Source organism: Pseudophryne corroboree, chromosome 2 (assembly GCF_028390025.1).
Source record: "Pseudophryne corroboree isolate aPseCor3 chromosome 2, aPseCor3.hap2, whole genome shotgun sequence".
NCBI classification, from domain to species: Eukaryota; Metazoa; Chordata; class Amphibia; order Anura; family Myobatrachidae; genus Pseudophryne; species Pseudophryne corroboree.
Genome location: NC_086445.1, coordinates 790,176,340 through 790,197,530, shown reverse-complemented (window position 1 = coordinate 790,197,530; position 21,191 = coordinate 790,176,340). Strand labels below are relative to the sequence as shown.

The following is a 21,191-nucleotide window of genomic DNA, read 5'->3' as shown; positions in this document are numbered from 1 at the left end:
TTATTTTTCATGATTACGATTAGAATAATATTGTCTCTACAGGAGGACTACAGGTCCCAGCATGCCCTCCTTGCGTACCGGTACCTGGAGAACCACAAGTACAACTATCCTACAAAACGGAATAAATATACATATATAGAAAAGACATTAGTGTTTTAGATGACTATTCTTATTATGAGCCTGATTCAGAGATGGACACAGTGTCGATACGCAAGCAGTTGGCTGATGTTTTATCTACTGCGCATGCATCTGAGTTGCACTGAGCCTGTGTCCTGTTTACGTTTAGAGACACAGTACAAAATCCACAGCATAAATAACGATGTGTGGAGGTAGTATATGGGGTGTTCCTGGGCAGTGACTGGAGGTAGCAGTGGGTTGGCAAATCCGGCACACACACAGAGGTAGTGTCTTATGGGAGCATCGCAGCCATGTCACGGATGTGTTAGTGGAAGTGGCTGCTTACACAGATAATAACACAGGAGGCCATTGTCAAGTTTCGATAGTGTGAAATGCAGCGTCTTAACATGCTGTGATTGGGTGCATCAGTCCTTGCACATTGGGAAGCACACTTGTACACAGGGGAAGTGCTTTGTAGCAGCATTAGTGTACAGTCGCAGACACAATTGTGGCAAATCACGTAGCTGTGTCTGTATCCATCTCTGAATCAGGCTTTATATGTGCTGTGCCTGTAAACTGGTAAAGCCTCAAACTACATTATATTATATACTGTAGAAAAAAAAAAAAGAGAAAATGCAGGTGCAACCTCTAAAAAAACAAGAACACCGACAATCAGAACAATTATAAAAACCTCTGCAATTTGACATGTACTAAATGATAGTGTGATGCCTTGGAGTGGTTGGGTTGTGGGAGTCCTGTGCATTGGACTTAAACCTTAGGAATGTTAGGAACCTACCTGATGAGGTCACCTGATGGCAGGAAAGCCCATATTTTCTGGCCAAAAATTATGCTAAAAACCTAAATTTTATTCCATGTTCAATTGCAGAGTTTATTATAGTTGTTAGCACAATCCAGAACATACATAAACATCAAACAACCCAAAAAACAACAAAAAAAAAAACCTCAATCAGAAATATAAATTGACTGAAGATTAATTGCTGTAGAACCCTTGAATCAGCATCTGGGAATTCTCATATTAGCTATTAAATAATTCAAATGTTTTTATTTATGTGCATATAATTGTCAACATTTGAAAACATTGAAAAATTCCCTAGCATGGAAGATGAGAGGCACCCACTCTGTGGTACTGACATCTGGGTTCAGTAAGATGCTGCTACACAAATACACAACAACAATAATAATAATAAAAAAAAATTTTTTATATGAATTAAAATCATATTTGTATCCTACATTTTATTGCACATTGGGAAGAACACTTGTACACAGGGGAAGTGCTTTGTTTTCAGCATTAATGTATAGTCGCAGACACAATTGTGGCAAATCACGCAGCTGTGTCTTTATCCATCTCTGAATCAGGCTTTATATGTGCTGTGCCTGTAAACTGGTAAAGCCTCAAACTACATTATATTATATAGAAAGAAAAAGAGAAAATGCAGGTGCAAACTCTAAAAAACAAGAACACCGACAAATCAGAACAATTATAAGAACCTCTGCAATTTGAGCGGTTGGGTTGTGGGAGTCCTGTGCACTGGACTTGAACCTTAGGAATGTTCAGAACCTACCTGATGAGGTCACCTGGTGGCAGGAAAGCCCATATTTTCTGGCCAAAAATTATGCTAAGAACCTAAATTTTATTCCATGTTCAATTGCAGAGTTTATTATAGTTGTTCTGACTGCCAGTGTTCTTAGTGTTTAGCATGTGCACTTGCATTTTTTTTATTTTTTTTGTTTGTGTGGCACTACAAATCTCAGCATGGTAGCACCTCTTATGTTTAAAATTAGGGTGTGCAATCCAGCGCCCCCTCCCATACATTATACTGAAGGGAAGCAGTGAAATAAATCATAATTTATATTACCAATAGTATCCTCTATTATAAATGAACACATTAAAAACATAAAACACTGCCTTACCCTTTGACAAATGTGTCTGAAGTCCCCCCTGACTTCACTGCAGTTAGATTTTTGGCTTCCTTCACAAGCACCTCAAGTATTCCTCCAGTTGGCATTGGAACTTTCTTTGACTTCCTAAAACTTTTCTTTCCTGAAAAATTGAACAGTGATTTTATTGAAAACAGCCTATACGATTTCTGGAAAGGACAGTCTCATAGTCTCTGCTGTGGTGAATTTCTCATTAGTCACGTGAGGCAGATGCCTAGGAGCGACACTTGTTGGGGGGCGGCACTTAGATGCTTGTGTTGGTACTGTCAGCCCAAAAAGTGCCAGTAACTGCTAAATATTTCCACTGTATGTGTACTATATGCCATCTTGAATGGAGTGTAAATTTGTAGGACATGAACATACTGCCTCTGTAAGCTGTCCTACTTAGTAAATATGTATACATAATAAAAATGCTATAGTTAGTACCTTTTAAAAATTATTATTATTATTATTATTAGAATAATAATAATAATAATAATAATAATAATAATATTAAATTGGCTATCATCAAACGAGGGCTATAACTGATCAATAAAAATAATAAAATTAGGCTGGCGGGGGCGACCCTACTGTTGTACCTCGCCCCTAAATCCGCCCCTGGCTATCTCCTGACATATTTTTTAGATTTGCAGTTTGCAGGGATTAATTCCTCACTTCTGAGAAGCTGCACATACAAGTACTTATATATACATGGGTGTACAGTATATGGAAATGTAACAGAAAAAATAATAAAGTGATGCTAGTAATGTCAATATACAGTATGTGCAGTCATTAGAGTAAAACAGCATCAGCAAGATATAGTAAATATAACAACAGCAGTTATATAAAAAAACACAAAAGAAAAAAAATCCATTAATAATGCAGAGGTATCTTGGCTTTTCTCTTACGTCCTAGAGGATGCTGGGATCCACATTAGTACCATGGGGTATGGACGGGTCCACCAGGAGCCACTGGCACTTTAAGAGTTTGAGAGTGTGGCTCCTCCCTCTATGCCCCTCCTACCAGACTCAGTTTCGAAAATGTGCCCGGAGGAGCCGGTCACAGCTAGGGGAGCTCCTAGAGCTTCTTTAGTTTTATTATTTTTCTAAGAGTTAAGTTAGGCACAGGGAGGCTTTTGGCAACAGCCTCCCTGCTTCGTAGGACTTAGAGGGGGAGTAGTGTCCGCCCTGAGGGGTTTTCAGCCACCATCTCCGCTGACAGGACATTAGCTCCTGAGGGTGATGATCGTTATCCGCCCCAGGTGACCGCTCACTCCCGCAGCATGCCGCCACCCCCTAACAGAGCCAGAAGATTCCGGTGGCAAGTGAGTCCCTGGCCCCCTCAGCAAGCAGGGAGCCAGTGTGAAGATGGCGGCAACAGGGTGGGAGCGCAGTATTAACTGCGCTCCGGAGGCTCAGCGGTACATAGTGCGGCCTGTGAGGGGCGACCTGAGTCAGCGGCGATGCCCTACACTGGTCAGCAAGCCTGTCAGGGACCTCGGTTACACTGCCAGCAGAAATCCTCAGGCCAGTATAAAGAAATGAAAAGTGGGAAGCAGCGCCATGTTCAGGGGACGGAGCTTCTCCTCAGAGCGGTCCCAGAGCGTTCAGCGCCATTTTCCTGCCTGCAGATCCTGCACAGAGAGAGCTGTCCCTCCAAGTAACTCCAGCTATCCTGTGCTGTACCTGGGCGTTGTAGAAGGGGGGGTGGGGGGGAGGCTGTGTAAATACTGTCTATTAAGGTACACAGTAAGCACTAAGTAGTTGTATTATATCTACCTCAGAAGCGCTGTGTGTGGGTTGGCTCCAATCTCTGTGTCTCTCTGTGGCATACTTGGGGGGGGGGGGGGGGTAAACTGTGTCTGACATTTCCCTGTGTATGTGTGGGTGTTTGTTGTCTCTCATAGCCATGTCTAGGGACTCTGTGTCATATGCTGCAGATGATGTTTCCTCTCAGGAGGAATCCATTCCATGTGCACAGGAATGTAATGTCTTGTCTCAGATCCCTATTAATGAGCCTGAGTGGTTGACCTCTATTAAGGGAATGATCTCTCAGATCTCTACAAGGGTAGCTCATACTGAGTCTGAAACTCAGGTGTTAAAGAACTCTGTGGCAGTTTGGTCAGGTTCTGTTCCTATTTCTGCAAAATTCCCTAGTATGTTCCCACAGAAACGTGCACTTGCCCGGAGAAAAACATTCCAGATCCCAAAAAGGGTTCTGTTTGCTTTTCCCTTCCCTGAGGAGGATAGAAAAAAATGGTAAAACCCATAGTCTGTCTCCAGACTGTCTATAAAAAGGTGGTTTTACCTGTCCCTGGATCTACCGCGTTAAAAAAAACGGCTGATCGTAAGATTGACACTACGATCAAATCCATATACACTGCTTCAGGAGTGGCATTTAGGCCCACTATTGCCTGTGCATGGATTTCTAAAGCCATAGTAAAGTGGTCAGGCACATTACTAGAGGATTTGAATACAATGGATAGAAGTGACATTGAATTATTTTTAGGTAACATACAGGATTCTGCGTGACTGCACAGATATCTTCCATGTCGGTCTCAGCTCGCAGGGGACTCTGGCTATGCCAGTGGTCTGCAGATGCGGAATCCAGGAGAAGTGTGGAGAACCTACCCTACACAGGTCAGGCTCTATTTGGGGAAGCGTTGGATGCGTGGATTTCTATGGCAACCGCGGGTAAGTCACCTTTCCTTCCCTCTGCTACACCTTCTTCGAAGAAACCATTTTCTTCAGCTGTGTCGCAGTCCTTTCGGACCGCTAAGGCAAAAAAGTCCAAGGCTCCTACTACTTTCTTTAGAGGTGGTCAGGCAAAATCCAAAAAGCCTGCACCCGCAGGCTCCCAGGACCAGAAACCTGCTTTTGGTTCCTCAAAATCCTCAGCATGACAGTGGACCGCACAGCCTGGAGGACGGGCTGGTGGATGCGAGACTCAGACGTTTCAGAAACGTCTGGGTGTCGTCCGGCTGGGATCCCTGGGTACAGGATATTGTGTCCCAGGAGTACAGACTGGAGTTTCAAGAACTTCTGCCTCACCGATTCTTCAAATCAGGCTTGCCAGCTTTGCTGACAGGGCTATCCTACAGGAAGCCATCCTAAAATTGTGAAAGTCACAGGTCATTGTCCCAGTTCCACCTCATATGCAAAACAAGGGTTATTATTTAAACCTTTTCGTGGTAACAAAACCGGATGGTTTGGTCAGACCAATTTTGAACTTGAAATCATTGAACCCTTACCTGAGGGTGTTCAAATTCAAAATGGAGTCTCTCAGAGCAGTGATCTCAGGTCTGGAGGAGGGAGAGTTTCTGGTGTCCCTGGATATCAAGGATGCGTACCTCCACATTCCAATTTGGCCGCCGCACCAGGCTCAGATTTGCACTGTTAGACAGTCACTATCAATTTCAGGCACTGCCATTCGGCCTCTCCACAACACCGAGGGTGTTCACCAAGGTGATGGCGGAGATGATGGTTCTCCACAGACAGGGGGTGAACATAATCCCATATCTGGACGATCTGCTGATAAAGGCATCATCCCGGGAGACGTTGTTGCAGTCCATTGTTCTCACGACTCATCTGCTCAGGGAACACGGTTGGATCCTGAACCTTCCAAAGTCACATTTAGAGCCGACAAGGAGATTGTCTTTTCTGGGGATAATACTCGACATGGAAGTGCAGAGGGTGTTTCTGCTGGAGGAGAAAGCATTGGTGATTCAAACAATGCTCTGGGATGTCCTGAAGCCAATCCGGGTATCGGTCCATCAGTGCATTCGCCTTCTGGGGAAGATGGTTGCCTCCTACGAGGCTCTACAGTACAGAATGTTTCATGCTCGGTCTTTTCAACTGGATCTCCTAGACAAGTGGTCGGGATCTCACCTACACATGCACCAGAGGATACGTCTGTCGCCGAAAACCAGGATTTCACGCCTCTGGTGGCTGCAAATGCCTCACCTTCTGTAGGGCCGCAGGTTCGGGATTCAGGACTGGGTCCTTCTTACCACGGATGCAAGTCTCCGGGGCTGGGGCGCAGTCACTCAGGGGGAAACATTCCAAGGAAGATGGTCAAGCCTGGAATCCAGTCTTCCAATAAACATTCTAGAACTAAGAGCCGTCTACAACGGTCTTCTCCAAGCAGCTCATCTTCTGCGAGATCGAGCCATTCAAGTGCAGTCGGACAATGTAACGATGGTAGCCTAAATAAACCGACAGGAGGGAACGAAGAGCAGAGCTGCAATGTCAGAGGTAACAAGAATCTTCCTCTGAGCAGAAAAGCACGCAGTGGCGCTGTCAGCAATCTTCATTCCGGGAGTAGATAACTGGAAAGCGGACTTCCTCAGCAGACACGATCTCCATCCAGGAGAGTGGGGACTCCATCCGGAGGTGTTCACGGAGGTGACAGATCTTTGGGGTGTACCTCAAATAGACATGATGGCCTCTTGTCTCAACAAGAAGCTTCGGAGGTATTGTTCCAGGTCAAGGGACCCGCAAGCCGTGGCGGTGGATGCCCTGGTGACTCCGTGGGTGTTCCAGTCGGTGTACGTGTTTCCTCCACTTCCACTCATTCCAAGAGTTCTAACACTCATAAGGAGAACAAGAGTTCAAGCAATCCTCATTGCTCCGGACTGGCCAAGAAGGGCTTGGTACGTGGATCTTCTGGGTCTTCAGCTGGAAGATCCGAGGCCTCTTCCTCTTCGGAAGGACCTACTGCAACAGGGGCCATTCGCTTATGAAGACTTACCACGGTTACGTTTGACGGCATGGAAGTTGAACGCCAGATATTAGCTCGGAAGGGTATTCCGAGCAAGGTTATTCCTACCCTGATACAGGCTAGGAAAGGAGTAAGGTCTAAACATTACCACTGGAAAAATTATGTCTCTTGGTGTGAATCCAAGAAGTTTCCTACGGTGGCGTTTCAACTGGGACGGTTTCTTCTCTTTCTGCAAGCAGGTGTGGATATGGGCCTGGGGTTGGGATCCGTAAAGGTCCAGATTTCGGCCCTATGCATTTTCTTGCAGAAACAACTGGCTTCCCTCTCTGAGGTTCAGACTTTCTTGAAAGGGGTTCTGCACATACAGCCTCCCTTTGTGCCGCCTACGGCACCCAGGGATCTTAACGTGGTGTTACAGTTCCTCCAATCGGATTGGTTCAAGCCTCTACTGGAGGTTGAGGTCAAGTTTCTCACGTGGAAGGCTGTCACTTTGATGGCCTTAGCTTCTGCTAGACGTGTGTCGGAGTTGGGGGCTTTGTCTTGTAAGAGCCCCTACTTGATCTTCTATGAAGATAGGGCTGAGCTCTGGACACGTCAGCAGTTTCTTCCGAAGGTTGTGTATCGGCATGTCATATCAATCAACCTATTGTGGCTACTGACTCCTCAATTTCATCAAACTCCTTGGATGTTATAAGGGCTCTGAAAATATATGTGAAGAGGACTTCTCGTCAGAGAAAATTGGACTCTCTGTTTGTCCTGTATGATCCCAAGAAAATTGGGTATCATGCTTCTAAGCAGACTATATCTCGCTGGATCAGGTTCACTATCCAGCTTATGTATTCTACGGCAGGATTGCCGTGTCCTACGTCTGTTAAGGCCCCCTCTACTCGTAAGGTGGGTTCTTCCTGGGCGGCTGCCCGGGGTGTCTCAGCTTTACAGCTTTGCCGAGCGGCTACCTGGTCTGGGTCGAACAAGTTTGCTAAGTTTTACAAGTTCGATACTTTGGCCTCTGAGGACCTGAAGTTTTGTCAATCAGTTCTGCAGGAGCCTCCGCGCTCTCCCTCCCGTTCTGGGAGCTTTGGTACATCCCCATGGTACTAATGTGGACCCCGGCATCCTCTAGGACGTAAGAGAAAATAGGATTTTAATTACCTACCGGTAAATCCTTTTCTCGTAGTCCGTAGAGGATGCTGGGCACCCACCCAGCGCTTTGTGATCCTGCAGTGGTTGTTTAACTCAGTACTGCTTCGTTCTTGGTTAAGTACTGTTTTGTTACTTGGTTAAGTAATCTTGTTTAGCCGTTTCTGATTTTTCAAGCTGGTTAGCTTGGTTTGCCTTGTATGTGTGAGCTGGTGTGAATCTCGCCACTGTCTGCGTAAAATCCTTCTCTCGAAGTTGTCCGTCTCCTCGGGCATAGTTTCTAGACTGAGTCTGAGTCTGCCAGCCCACACTCTCAAACTCTTAAAGTGCCAGTGGCTCCTAGTGGACCCGTCTATAACCCATGGTACTAGTGTGGACCCCAGCATCCTCTACGGACTACAAGAAAAGGATTTACCGGTAGGTAATTAAAATCCTATTTTTTGTGGTAGGCCTCTATAAGAACCTGAGAAAGCTCCATGTAAGGGAACTCTGGAATATTTTCAAAGCTGTCCTTGGTGTGAGGACATCTCTGCTGCATTGTGTTTTTCAGTCACTGACAGTAAATGACAACTGAATATGTTTTACTGTTTCTTTATAATGCTATTGTTGCCTAGAACACATTCACATCAAGGCTTACCAACAGTCACTGGTTTTCTAGTGAACATTTCAGATTATCACTTCAAATTTTAGACTGAGTAAAAATAATGGGCGGAAACATTTATGTGACAAAGGGGGACATTTACTAAGCAGTGATAAAAGTGGAGATGTGAGCCAGTGGAAAAGTTGCCCATGGCAACTAATCAGCATTGACGTAACATTTATAATTTGCATACTATAAAAGTATACAGAGCCGCTGATTGGTGGCCACGGACAACTTCTCCACTTTTATCACTGCTTAGTAAATGTGTCCCAAAGTCAATTATTAAATGTCGAATTATTAAATATTCTCTTTATATACATAAAGTATACATACTTTACATACAGTATACAAACTAAAATGTAATTTGTTTATTGCTGCCTGTGATACTGTAGTCTTTGAGCCATGCACTAACATGCAGCCTGCAGCCATCTGACTTGCCCAGAATAACCTAAACAGCCCATCTGTTTTATTTACACAGTTTAAGTGGCTAGAAAGATTTATTTTGCTAATTAGCGAAGGCATGCTCATTGGCATATGGTGCTTATGAGATCAAACTGTACTAACAATTAACCATTTTGCTTTTACTTTAGCCTCTACTTATACACTACATGTGAACGTTTGCAATATTTGATGTACAAACTGATTTCTATCTATCGAGCTGTATTGATATTTAGAGTACTGTAACTTATTGGTACATGCATGTCATTCTGCAACTTCTACAAAATACAATCATGTTATGTCAGAGCCGACCAGCACACAATATAGAAAAACAACAAAATAATTGGTTTATTGCATACAGCTGTCCAACTCCACTAACTAAAATTCACATTCTATATTTATTATTTGTTTAATGCAATGTTTACACAATACTGACGTCATCTATCTATAAATATATATAAATCGGGATGTAGTTGGAATCCCGGAGGTCGGAATCCCGATGGTCAAAATACCGATGCCAGAATTTCGACCGCCAGAATACCGGCAGCGCCTTCCACAGCTATTCCCACTCCTGGGTGTCCACGACACCCATGGAATGGGAATAGAACCGTGGTGGGCAAAGTCAGCCACCGATCCCGCAACGTGCAAGCGGCTTCGTTCCGCTCGCCCTTCTGTTGGCATTCTGATGGTCGGGATTCCAGCGTCGGGATTTTGGCCGTTGGAATTCTGTACCCAACCCATATCAATCAATCAATCAATCAATCAATCAATCAATCTATCATCTATAAACCAGAGTTTTCTGCAGATATTAAAAAATACAATATATTGAAAATGTTCTTCTATATATCGTAACTTTGGTGTCCCCTGCCTGTAAAAATTCTACTCTTGCCCCTGATTTTACCTGTTGTTACTGGTTCCAAAGGAAGAGTCAAGTTTTTCTCAGGTGGAATATAGTGTAAGCCAACTGTAATCTCTCCTTTATACTGCAGAGTTACATCAGATGTCATATCCATCTTAAAAACAAGAAATTCACTGTATTGAATGTAATATACTTTACTTGCTAAAAATGAAAAGTTACTGGCTGAAATATAGAATTCGCTCTACAAGAAAATTGATTAAGAGGACTAATATTAGGTATATACAGTACAATTATTGGGGCAATCAGCCAATTCTCGGCTGGTTGGTCAGATTATTGCACAGCGTGTAGACAGCACCTGGAGCTGATGGTCGTTCACAAACCCATTATATCGGCTCCTGATATCAGAGGTGCTGCTCTATGCTTCTTGGTCCCAACAAGCATGTATTGTGCAGCAAATGCAGTGTGTACAGACAACCTCTGACAAACTGCATGTAAAACATCACCTAAGAAGTATATTGTTCATGTAGGAACGATAATTGTGTAGCGTGTATGAGGCAGAACATATGTTCTCCGGATCATTTCAGCTGTCAGCTGTCCTGTGTGTACCTAGCTTATGACCTTTAAAAATGGTCTCCTTTTTCAGCCAAAATTCTATTACTAGTTAATAGTTATATAGAATTGTGAAACATAATGTAAAATCTTTCACCAAAGGTTACCTACTACCATATTACCTCAATCATGTTATAGGCAGTCACAAAACATTTTGGTTGATCTATTTTGGATGATCTTCGGGTGGTGAGATCACAAATATTACCTTACTGGCGCTTTCTCCCACCAGCTCCCACAGTATAAATACATGTTTTGTTTATAGTACTGAATACAAATAAAAAGTTACTTCTAGAAATACTCTTCCCACCTTGGGTTGAAGTGTAAAACATTCATCTTCTTGGTTTTCAAAATTCCAAGAGTCAAGTGGAATATTCACTTCACCCAAGAAACTGTTTCGTCCAAAGCGGTCATTATGCCAGACAGACAGTTGCAAAGTTCTGGTTTCCAGCTGTGTGTGACTGATTACATACTGGGAACAAAGAAGTGTATAAGATCAAACAACATAGTAACAGTACACCCACAATAATACTATTCTCTAACATATAAATGCTAATATGAATGATAAAATTCCCTCATTAAGCTAAAAGCATAACACAGAACTGTACAGATAGAGGTGTCATAATTCTTGTTAACTTACTTTACATGTTTAGTGCTTTCATATGTCCCCTAATTTGATTTTTTTTTTCTACTTATGACGTCAAGAACTACAGATATCTTCATTTTTTTGTCCTAATAATTTGATTTATATGGTAATTACTTGTCTACCTGGTTATCTTGTCAGTGATAATGCCTCAGACTACAATCTGAAAGAATCAGAAAATCTGGGAATTTTATTATCAAGGTTAAGTAGTTTCATATTTCTCACCTAGCTGGAACAGGCAGGGCCGGCGCTACCACTAGGCAGCTTTAGGCAGCTGCCTATGGGCGGAGACCACTGGAGGGCGGCACTGCACTGCACAGTGAATGAAACAACGAATGACCGATTTTTATTTTTTTTAAACACAGTCCGTAGCTCCAGCTTCGTTATGGCCCGTCTGCAGCAGCTGCCTCCTCCTTACATGTACAGTGACAGTGGAAGGCTGGCGGCTGGCTGCATGTAAAGGACGCTGAAGCAGGAGCGCACCGCGCAGCTCCTCTCAGGAAGCCGAGTTCTCAGCATGGGGAGGTAAACTAGACACTATCGGATTTGAGGTGAGGAGCATGGAGTGACCGAACAGGGCCAGAGGGAGGGCCAGTGCACGCCGGGACCAGTGCCGGAACCTGACACAGCAATACAGGCAAACACCCAATGGGCTGTCTGCATGTAGTTTTTTAGGGTCTTATTTTTAAAAAAAAGAAAGCTGTCTTTTATTTCTCACAATGACCTGGTAGCGTCTAGTTTATGACCTGTGGGAGAGGGGAAATCAGGTGCATTCCGGAGCCCTCTGCTACAATTCATTCTAAGGCAGCAGCAGGGAAATCCCTGCAAATGCATATCTCTCACTCACTGGTGCCGAATCTCTTCCTATCTATGAGTCTGCACAGGGATCAGAAGAGCATGTGCTGAGCTCTGATTGGAAGAGCTCGGCACATGCTGATTAGAAGAGCCTCTGAATGGACAAGACTGACACGTGACCTGCTTTCCTTACCCCTGGAACATCGAGGATCTCTCGGCATGGTCCCCATCTGTGAGTAATCAGCCTGCCTCCTCTGTCCCCACGGTTAATGCTCTTATTCCCATAGCTCCTGCCTATAGCTGCAACCCTCTTTTCACTGCTTCTGTCTGTCTCTCTATATCCTCTGCCCACCATCTGTGTCCCCCTGTCTGCTCACCATCTGCCACCCCTCTCTCTGCCCACCATGTGTCCCCCCCCCCCTTCTCTGCCCACCAGCTGCCTCCCCCTCTCTTTGCCCAGCATCTGTCCCCTCTCTGCCCACCATGTGTGTCCCCCCCCTTCTCTGCCCAGCAGCTGCCTCCCCCTCTTTGCCCAGCATCTGTCCCCCCTCTCTGCCCACCATCTATCTCCCCCCCACTCTGCCCACCATCTGTGTCCCCCTGTCTGCTCACCATCTGCCACCCCTCTCTCTGCCCACCATGTGTGTGTCCCCCCTTCTCTGCCCACCAGCTGCCTCCCCCTCTCTTTGCCCAGCATCTGCCACCCCTCTCTCTGCCCACCATGTGTGTTCCCCCCTTCTCTGCCCACCAGCTGCCTCCCCCTCTCTCTGCCCAGCATCTGTCCCCCCTCTCTGCCCACCATCTGTCCCCCCCTCTTTGCCCACCATCTGTGTCCCCCTCTCTGCCCACCATCTGCCAGCCCCTCTCTGCCCACCACCTATCTCCCCCCTCTCTCTGCCCACCATCTGTCCCGCCCTCTCTCTGCCCACCATCTATCCCGCCCTCTCTCTGACCACCATCTGCCACCCCTTCTCTGCCCAGCATCTGTTCCCACTCTCTCCCCACCATCTGTCTCCCCCCTCTCTCTGCCCACCATCTGTCTCCCCATACTCTCTGCCCACCATCTGTCCCGCCCTCTCTCTGCCCACCATCTATCCCGCCCTCTCTCTGACCACCATCTGCCACCCTTTCTCTGCCCAGCATCTGTTCCCACTCTCTCCCCACCATCTGTCTCCCCCCTCTCTCTGCCCACCATCTGTCTCCCCATACTCTCTGCCCACCATCTGTCTCCCCATACTCTCTGCCCACCATCTGTCTCCCCATACTCTCTGCCCACCATCTGTCTCCCCATACTCTCTGCCCACCATCTGTCTCCCCATACTCTCTGCCCACCATCTGTCTCTCCCCTTTCTCTGTCCAGCATCTGTCCCCACTCTCTACCTACCATCATCTCCCCTTACTCTCTGCCCACTATCTGTCTCCCCCCTCTGCCCAGCATCTGTCTCCCCCTCTTTGCCCACCATGTGCGTGTCACCCTTCTCTGCTCACCAGCTGCCTCCCCCTCTCTGCCCAGCATCTGTCTCCCCTCTCTGCCCACCATCTGTGTCCCCCTGTCTGGCCACCATCTGTCCACCACCTCTCTCTGGCCAGAATCTGTCTGCCCCTTCTCTCTGCCTAGCATCTGTCCCCACCTCCACCCTTCTACCCAGTATTTGTGTCCCCCTCTTTCTGTTACAGTAACAAGTAACTAGAACTGTGGAGTGTGGCTCATGACTCAATTTAACTAGCAGTTTGCAACATATGGATAAACTTAGAGAAACATAATAGTACACAGTTATAACTTTAGAGGGTAGTTCATGATTTATTCCCTCTAGAGCACAGGTTCTCAAACTCGGTCCTCAGGACCCCACACAGTGCATGTTTTGCAGGTCTCCTCACAGAATCACAAGTGACATAATTAGCTCCACCTGTGGACCTTTTAAAATGTGTCAGTGAGTAATTAATACACCTGTGCATCTGCTGGGTTACCTGCAAAACATGCACCGTGTGGGGTCCTGAGGACCGAGTTTGAGAACCACTGCTCTAGAGTAAAGAAATACCCTTTTTACACTATCAGCATATAACACGGGTTATTACACATGAACGTGCATAACCCGTGTTGCTGTGCGGTGTAAAAGATCGTCCATATTTGCCTGCACTGCTATGTAGCTGGGTGACGGGGAAGTGAAGAAACTTCACTCCCCCGTCACTATCCCCCCACCACCACCGGGTCGCCCGTCGGCCGTATCCGCAGTCGGGCAGCTTGGAGGCATATTGCAAAGTGTGTAGGGCCCTTAACAGTGAAATTAATTTGTAACATCTTTTCTTTATCAATTTAATTTAATTTGCACATTTTGTCACTGTTTTATGTTTTGTGTATATTTTGCCGTCTTAAATATATATAATAAAAGTTATATTTTAAAAATCAGTGGTCACTCCTACTAGGAGTGACTTATAGTTGTATAGAAGAATACAAGTGATCCGTGAGTGCCGCGTTAAGGAATACTTGCCCTCTTTCTGTTTACATATATAAACATTCTATTCCTGGGTGCACCTCCCTTGTGATAATAATAATAACATTCTACCATACCCTCCAACATGACCCGCCCCACTAGGTACAAAATGCTCTGTTTCTGGACTTCCCTCTTGATTTATGATTGCCATCACCTGTGAAGAAACAGCTTTCTTATCATTTAACTAGTTCAACACAGGTGATGGAAATCATAAATTAAGAGGGAAGTCCAGAAACAGAGCATTTTGTACCTAGTGGGGCGGGTCATGTTGGAGGGTCTGTTCTATATTGACAATTGGGAAAGGATAGCATAAACGGTTAAGTCTGTGCGGACACTGTACTACCGTCCACCCCCATCTCTCTTCCCATATTCTGACTGCCCCCCTCTCTCTGCCCCCCCCCCCCACACTTTTCTGCCCGGCATCTGGCTGCCCCGATTATTTGGAAACCCCCCTTACAAAATCCTGCGTTTGCCACTGCCTCCTATTCTTTTAGAAACGAGAAGCAGCGAAGGATGTTGTGGGCGCTCCCAGCAAGTCTGTCTTTGTTGAACGTCAGTTACTGTGAGTCTTGTTCCTGCAATCTGCCGCCCCACACCTCCGCGATAGCAACACCCGGCACAGCTATATTCAGGCTGCTGCCGCAGTTCGCATGTGCTCCTAAGTCCCACAAATTACAAGCTGACACTGCAGCTCCCACCGCGATTGGTTCCCACATGATGCCCGCTCCGGCACTCCATCCCCCCTGAGATTGGGCTCCCGAATCAGTCACCTGCTCAGGTGGCGCATCTTGTTACCCGCTCGCTTCCCCCGGACCCCCCCGCTGCGCGCGCAATTATGCCCCTGCTCCCGAATGTTACCTGCTGCCTCCCCGAATACCCCCCCTCCGGCATCTTTTGACCAGCCCCCCCCCGCGCAATTGGGCTCCCGCATGTTACCCACTGCCCTCCCCTCCTCCTGCATCTTGTCAACAGTCCCCCCCCCCCCCCCGCACGCGCCAATTGGGCTCCCGCACCTTACCCGCTGCCTCTCCCCCACTGCCGCTGTTCACGATGACTGCAGCTGACAGCTAGCCGCCAGCTGCACCTGGGTGGGGTATCCTGTGCCACTGCCGTCGCTGTCAGCGTGTAACCTGCCGCACACTGTGACCCGCTTGCCTCCAGTGAGACCTGCGCCGACTCGCAAGTGGCTATTTGATTTTTTTTTTATACATGTGACTCCTCATAAAGACTCAGAGTGCCGCTGTTCCTTTCTTCAATAGTGTGTATATGTATATATTATATATATAAAATATATATATATATATATATATATATATATACAAAAAAGAGACATCCGGCACTCTGATAAATGGAATAATGCCTGGGTGCCCTCCAAATGATAATACAGACAAATTATCCTTCCCAACCTGTGGCTCAGGTATTGTGCGGCGAAGGAAGCAGGCGGCACTCCAAGGACTTGTGTAACAACTTGTTTTTGTATTCAAAGCATAGTGACAAACAAGCAAGACAAAAATGCAGGAATCTTTACAACGTTTCAAGGCATGGCAGCCTTTTCATCAGGTAAGTGACCCTGGAGCAGCACCAGGGTCACTTACCTGATGAAAAGGCTGCCATGCCTTGAAACGTTGTAAAGATTCCTGCATTTTTGTCTTGCTTGTTTGTCACTATGCTTTGAATACAAAAACAAGTTGTTACACAAGTCCTTGGAGTGCCGCCTGCTTCCTTCGCCGCACAATACCTGAGCCACAGGTTGGGAAGGATAATTTGTCTATATATATATATATATATATATAGTTCCAAAGGTCCTGCACTCCAATAATAGAAAGAATAGCCACTGATGCTGCACAATTCCATATACGTCAAAGGTTTGGTACTCGGCGTAATAAACACAGTAGACAGATTACAACAACGTTTCAGTGCTTTACCACTATCCTCAGGTTACCTTGTAATCTGTCTACTGCGTTTATTACGCTGAGTATATATACTGTACACAGATCCGGCGCTTTCCTTAGGCAGCTTTAAGCAGCGGCCCCTGATGGGGCAGACCCACTCTCCTCTCCCTATCCGAGGAGGATGACAATGGCTGTGAAACTTGTAGGAAGCCAACTTTACATCTGGGGGACTGGACAGTTGGTATTGGGGTGTGTGTGGGGAAGGGAGGGGGGGGGCGGAGAAGGAGGGGGTGGGGGGTGGCAGTAAGCAGATGGTTTGCCTAGGGTGCTCAGAAACCTTGCACCGGCCCTGGGAACAGGTCTTGTTTTGCGCTGCAATGAGCACTAGCCAGCACGGTATTGTACACTATGTAGACAGAAGTGATTGGACACCCCTGCGCAAGCAAAGTGGTGTTCTCCTGCAGCAGACACGTTTGGTGGTGTGCTCCTGCAGCAGAAACGTGTTCGAGAAGGTATAAAACTGGTACTGATTAGATAATTTGCTAATGGAAAAGCTTGCCGGAAGTAGCTGACTGAGTTTGAAATGGGGATCATCGTAGGCTGTTCGATCAGAGGTATGAGTGTAAGAAGCATTGCGGTTGTTAGGAAGGTTCCTAAATCCACTGTGTCTTTTGTCATTAATGTGTGGAAGAAGAACGGTCATTGCAAGAATGCACCTTGCCCTGGAAGACCCCTCAAACTGCAACCCAGGGTCCAGATAGTGCTAAACAGGGAGCTGCGAAAGAACAGGGGTTGCTCAATGCATACCATGCACACAAGTTCCAAATGGCCACTAATTTGCTGGTTTCGACAAGAACCCTTCATAGGATGGCCCATAAACTTAGATATCATGGGCGATCAGTTGCTCATAAACCTCTAATCACAAAGAAGAATGCAGCTCAGCATTGTAAAGAAAGCAAAAACTGGACAGTGGAACAATGGCAGCGAGTATTATGGAGTAACAAAATAAGATTTTAAACCTACCGGTAAATCTTTTTCTCGTAGTCCATAGAGGATGCTGGGACTCCGTAAGGACCATGGGGAATAGACGGGCTCCGCAGGAGACATGGGCACTTTAAGAAAGACTTTGACTCTGGGTGTGCACTGGCTCCTCCCTCTATGCCCCTCCTCCAGACCTCAGTTAGAGAAACTGTGCCCAGAGGAGATGAACAGTACGAGGAAAGGATTTTTGTTAATCCAAGGGCAAGATTCATACCAGCCACACCAATCACACCGTATAACTTGTGATAACTACCCAGTTAACAGTATGAACAAACAACATAGTCTTGGTCCAAAACCGATGAAACTACAACATAACCCTTATGTAAGCAGTAACTATATACAAGTTTTGCAGAAGAAGTCCGCACTTGGGACGGGCGCCCAGCATCCTCTACGGACTACGAGAAAAAGATTTACCGGTAGGTTTAAAATCTTATTTTCTCTGTCCTAGAGGATGCTGGGACTCCGTAAGGACCATGGGGATTATACCAAAGCTCCCAAACGGGCGGGAGAGTGCGGATGACTCTGCAGCACCGATTGAGCAAACAGGAGGTCCTCCTCAGCCAGGGTATCAAACTTATAGAACTTTGCAAAGGTGTTTGACCCCGACCAAGTAGCAGCTCGGCACAGCTGTAGTGCCGAGACCCCTCGGGCAGCCGCCCAAGAAGAGCCCACCTTCCTAGTGGAATGGGCCTTAACCGATTTTGGCAATGGTAAACCTGCCGTAGAATGCCCCTGCTGAATCGTGTTACAGATCCAGCGAGCAATAGTTTGCTTTGAAGCAGGAGCGCCAATCTTGTTGGCCACATATAGAACAAACAAAGCTTCTGTCTTCCTGACCCTAGCTGTTCTGGCCACATAAATCTTCAAAGCCCTGACCACATCAATGGACTCGGAATCCTCCAAGTCACGCGTAGCCACAGGCACCACAATAGGTTGGTTCATATGAAAAGATGAGACCACCTTAGGAAGGAAGTGAGGACGAGTCCTCAATTCCGCCCTATCCACATGAAAAACCAGATAGGGGCTTTTATGTGACAAAGCCGCCAATTCCGAAACTCGCCTTGCTGAAGCTAAGGCCAACAACATGACCACCTTCCAAGTGAGGTACTACAACTCCACCGCGTTGAGTGGTTCAAACCAATGTGATTTAAGGAAACTTAACACCACGTTAAGGTCCCAAGGCGCCACCGGAGGTACAAACGGGGGCTGAATATGCAGTGCTCCCTTCACAAATGTCTGAACTTCAGGAAGAGAAGCCAATTCCTTTTGAAAGAAAATGGATAAAGCCGAAATTTGAACCTTTATGGACCCTAATTTTAGGCCCAAATTCACTCCAGTTTGAAGGAAGTGAAGAAAACGGCCCAAATGGAATTCTTCCGTAGGATTATTCCTGGCCTCACACCAAGAAACATATTTTCTCCATATGCGGTGATAATGTTTCGATGTCACGTCCTTCCTAGCCTTAATCAGGGTAGGAATGACCTCCTCCGGAATACCTTTTTCCGCTAGGATCCGGCGTTCAACCGCTATGCCGTCAAATGCAGCCGCGGTAAGTCTTGGAACATACAGGGCCCATGTTGCAGTAGGTCCTGTCGAAGAGGAAGAGGCCACGGATCTTCTGTGAGCAATTTCTGCAGATCCGGATACCAAGTCCTTCGTGGCCAATCCGGAGCAACGAAGATTGTTTTCACTCCTCTTCGTCTTATTATTCTCAACACCTTGGGTATGAGAGGAAGAGGAGGGAACACATAGACCGACCTGAACACCCAAGGCGTCACCAGGGCGTCTACCGCCACCGCCTGAGGGTCCCTTGATCTGGCGCAATACAGCTTTAGCTTTTTGTTGAGACAGGACGCCATCATGTCTATTTGGGGCAGTCCCCACCGACCCACGATCTGTGCGAAGACTTCCTGATGAAGTCCCCACTCTCCCGGATGCAGATCGTGTCTGCTGAGGAAGTCCGCTTCCCAGTTGTCCACTCCCGGAATGAACACTGCTGACAGTGCGCTTACATGACCTTCCGCCCAGCGAAGAATCCTGGTGGCTTCTGCCATTGCCACCCTGCTCCTTGTGCCGCCTTGGCGGTTTACATGAGCCACTGCTGTGACATTGTCCGACTGAATCAGAACTGGCTTGTTGCGAAGTAATGCCTTCGCTTGACGTAGGGCGTTGTATATGGCCCTCAACTCCAGGACGTTGATGTGGAGACAAGTCTCTAGACTTGACCAGAGACCTTGGAAATTTCTTCCCAGTGTGACTGCTCCCCAACCTCGGAGGCTTGCGTCCGTGGTCACCAGGATCCAGTCCTGAATGCTGAACCTGCGGCCCTCTAGGAGGTGAGCACTGTGTAGCCACCATAGGAGAGATACCCTGGCTCTGGGAGACAGGGTGATCCTTTGCTGCATTTGTAAATGAGACCCGGACCACTTGTCCAGTAGGTCCCATTGAAAAGTCCTCGCATGGAACCTGCCGAAGGGGATGGCCTCGTAAGATGCCACCATCTTCCCCAGGACTCGTGTGCAGTGATGCACTGAAACCTTTTTTGGCTTCAATAGGTTCTTGACCAGAGCCATGAGCTCCTGAGCCTTTTCCATCGGAAGAAAAACCTTTTTCTGGTCTGTGTCCATAATCAGGCCCAAAAAGGTCAGACGCGTTGTAGGAACCAGCTGTGACTTCGCAATATTGAGAATCCAGCCGTGTTGCTGTAACGTCTTCACAGACAGTGATACACTGTCCAGTAACATCTCTCGAGATCTCGCCTTTATGAGGAGATCGTCCAAGTATGGGATAATTGTGACACCCTGCTTGCGCAGGAGCACCATCATTTCCGCCATTACCTTGGTAAAGATCCTCGGGGTCGTGGAAAGCCCAAACGGCAACGTCTGAAATTGGTAATGACAGTCCTGTACCGCAAATCTCAGGAACGCCTGATGAGGAGGAAATATCGGAACATGAAGGTATGCATCCTTTATGTCTAGGGAAACCATCCAATCCCCCCCTTCCAGGCTGGCGATGACCGCTCTAAGCGATTCCATCTTGAACTTTAAATTCAAAATGGGTCTGACCGAACTGTCCGGTTTCGGTACCACAAACAGGGTTGAGCAATACCCCTTTCCTTGTTGCAGAAGGGGAACCTTGACTATCACCTGTTGAAGATACAATTTTTGAATTGCATTTAACACTAACTCCCTCTCTGAAGGAGAAGCTGGCAGAGCCGACTTGAAAAACCGGCGAGGAGGCACCTCTTTGAATTCCAGCCTGTATCCCTGAGAAACAATCTCTAGTGCCCAGGGATCCACCCGGGAGTGAACCCAGATGTGGCTGAAAAATCGAAGACGTGCCCCCACTTGAGCTGACTCCACCAGGGAAGCCCCAGCGTCATGCGGTGGATTTTGCCGACGCAGGGGAGGACGTCTGCTCCTGGGAACTAGCTGTGTGCAGCTTCTTCCCCTTGCCCTTACCTCTGGCAAGAAAGGACGATCCCCGTACCTTTTTGCCTTTATTTGAACGAAAGGACTGCATTTGATAATGAGGCGCCTTCTTAGGTTGCGGGGGAACATAAGGCAAAAAATTAGATTTACCTGCTGTAGCAGTAGAGACAAGGGCCCTCATTCCAAGTTGTTCACTCGTTATTTTCCTTCGCATTGGTGCGATTTTCCGCTAACTGCGCATGCGCAATGTTCGCACTGCAGCTGCGTCAAGTAAATTTGCTAAGAAGTTTGGTATTTTACTCACGGCATTACGAGGATTTTTCTTCGTTCTGGTGATCGGAGTGTGATTGACAGGATGTGGGTGTTTCTGGGCGGAAACTGGCCGTTTCATGGGTGTGTGTGAAAAAACGCTGCCGTTTCTGGGAAAAACGCGGGAGTGG

The 21,191-nt window shown here is 46.7% G+C and overlaps 1 protein-coding gene across 4 annotated transcripts in view; it reads right to left on the bottom strand.

The window, feature by feature from the left end:
* Positions 1-21,191, bottom strand: part of SYTL5 (synaptotagmin like 5) — a 513,325-nt gene that overhangs the window by 18,356 nt on the left and 473,778 nt on the right. For all 4 annotated transcript variants that reach the window (XM_063955564.1, XM_063955566.1, XM_063955567.1 and 1 more), the window contains 3 exons: positions 10,768-10,929; positions 9,894-10,005; positions 2,050-2,179 (listed from right to left, as the gene is read on the bottom strand). In XM_063955564.1, coding sequence (XP_063811634.1) covers positions 2,050-2,179; positions 9,894-10,005; positions 10,768-10,929 — 404 coding nt within the window. The remainder of the gene's footprint in view (positions 1-2,049; positions 2,180-9,893; positions 10,006-10,767; positions 10,930-21,191) is intronic.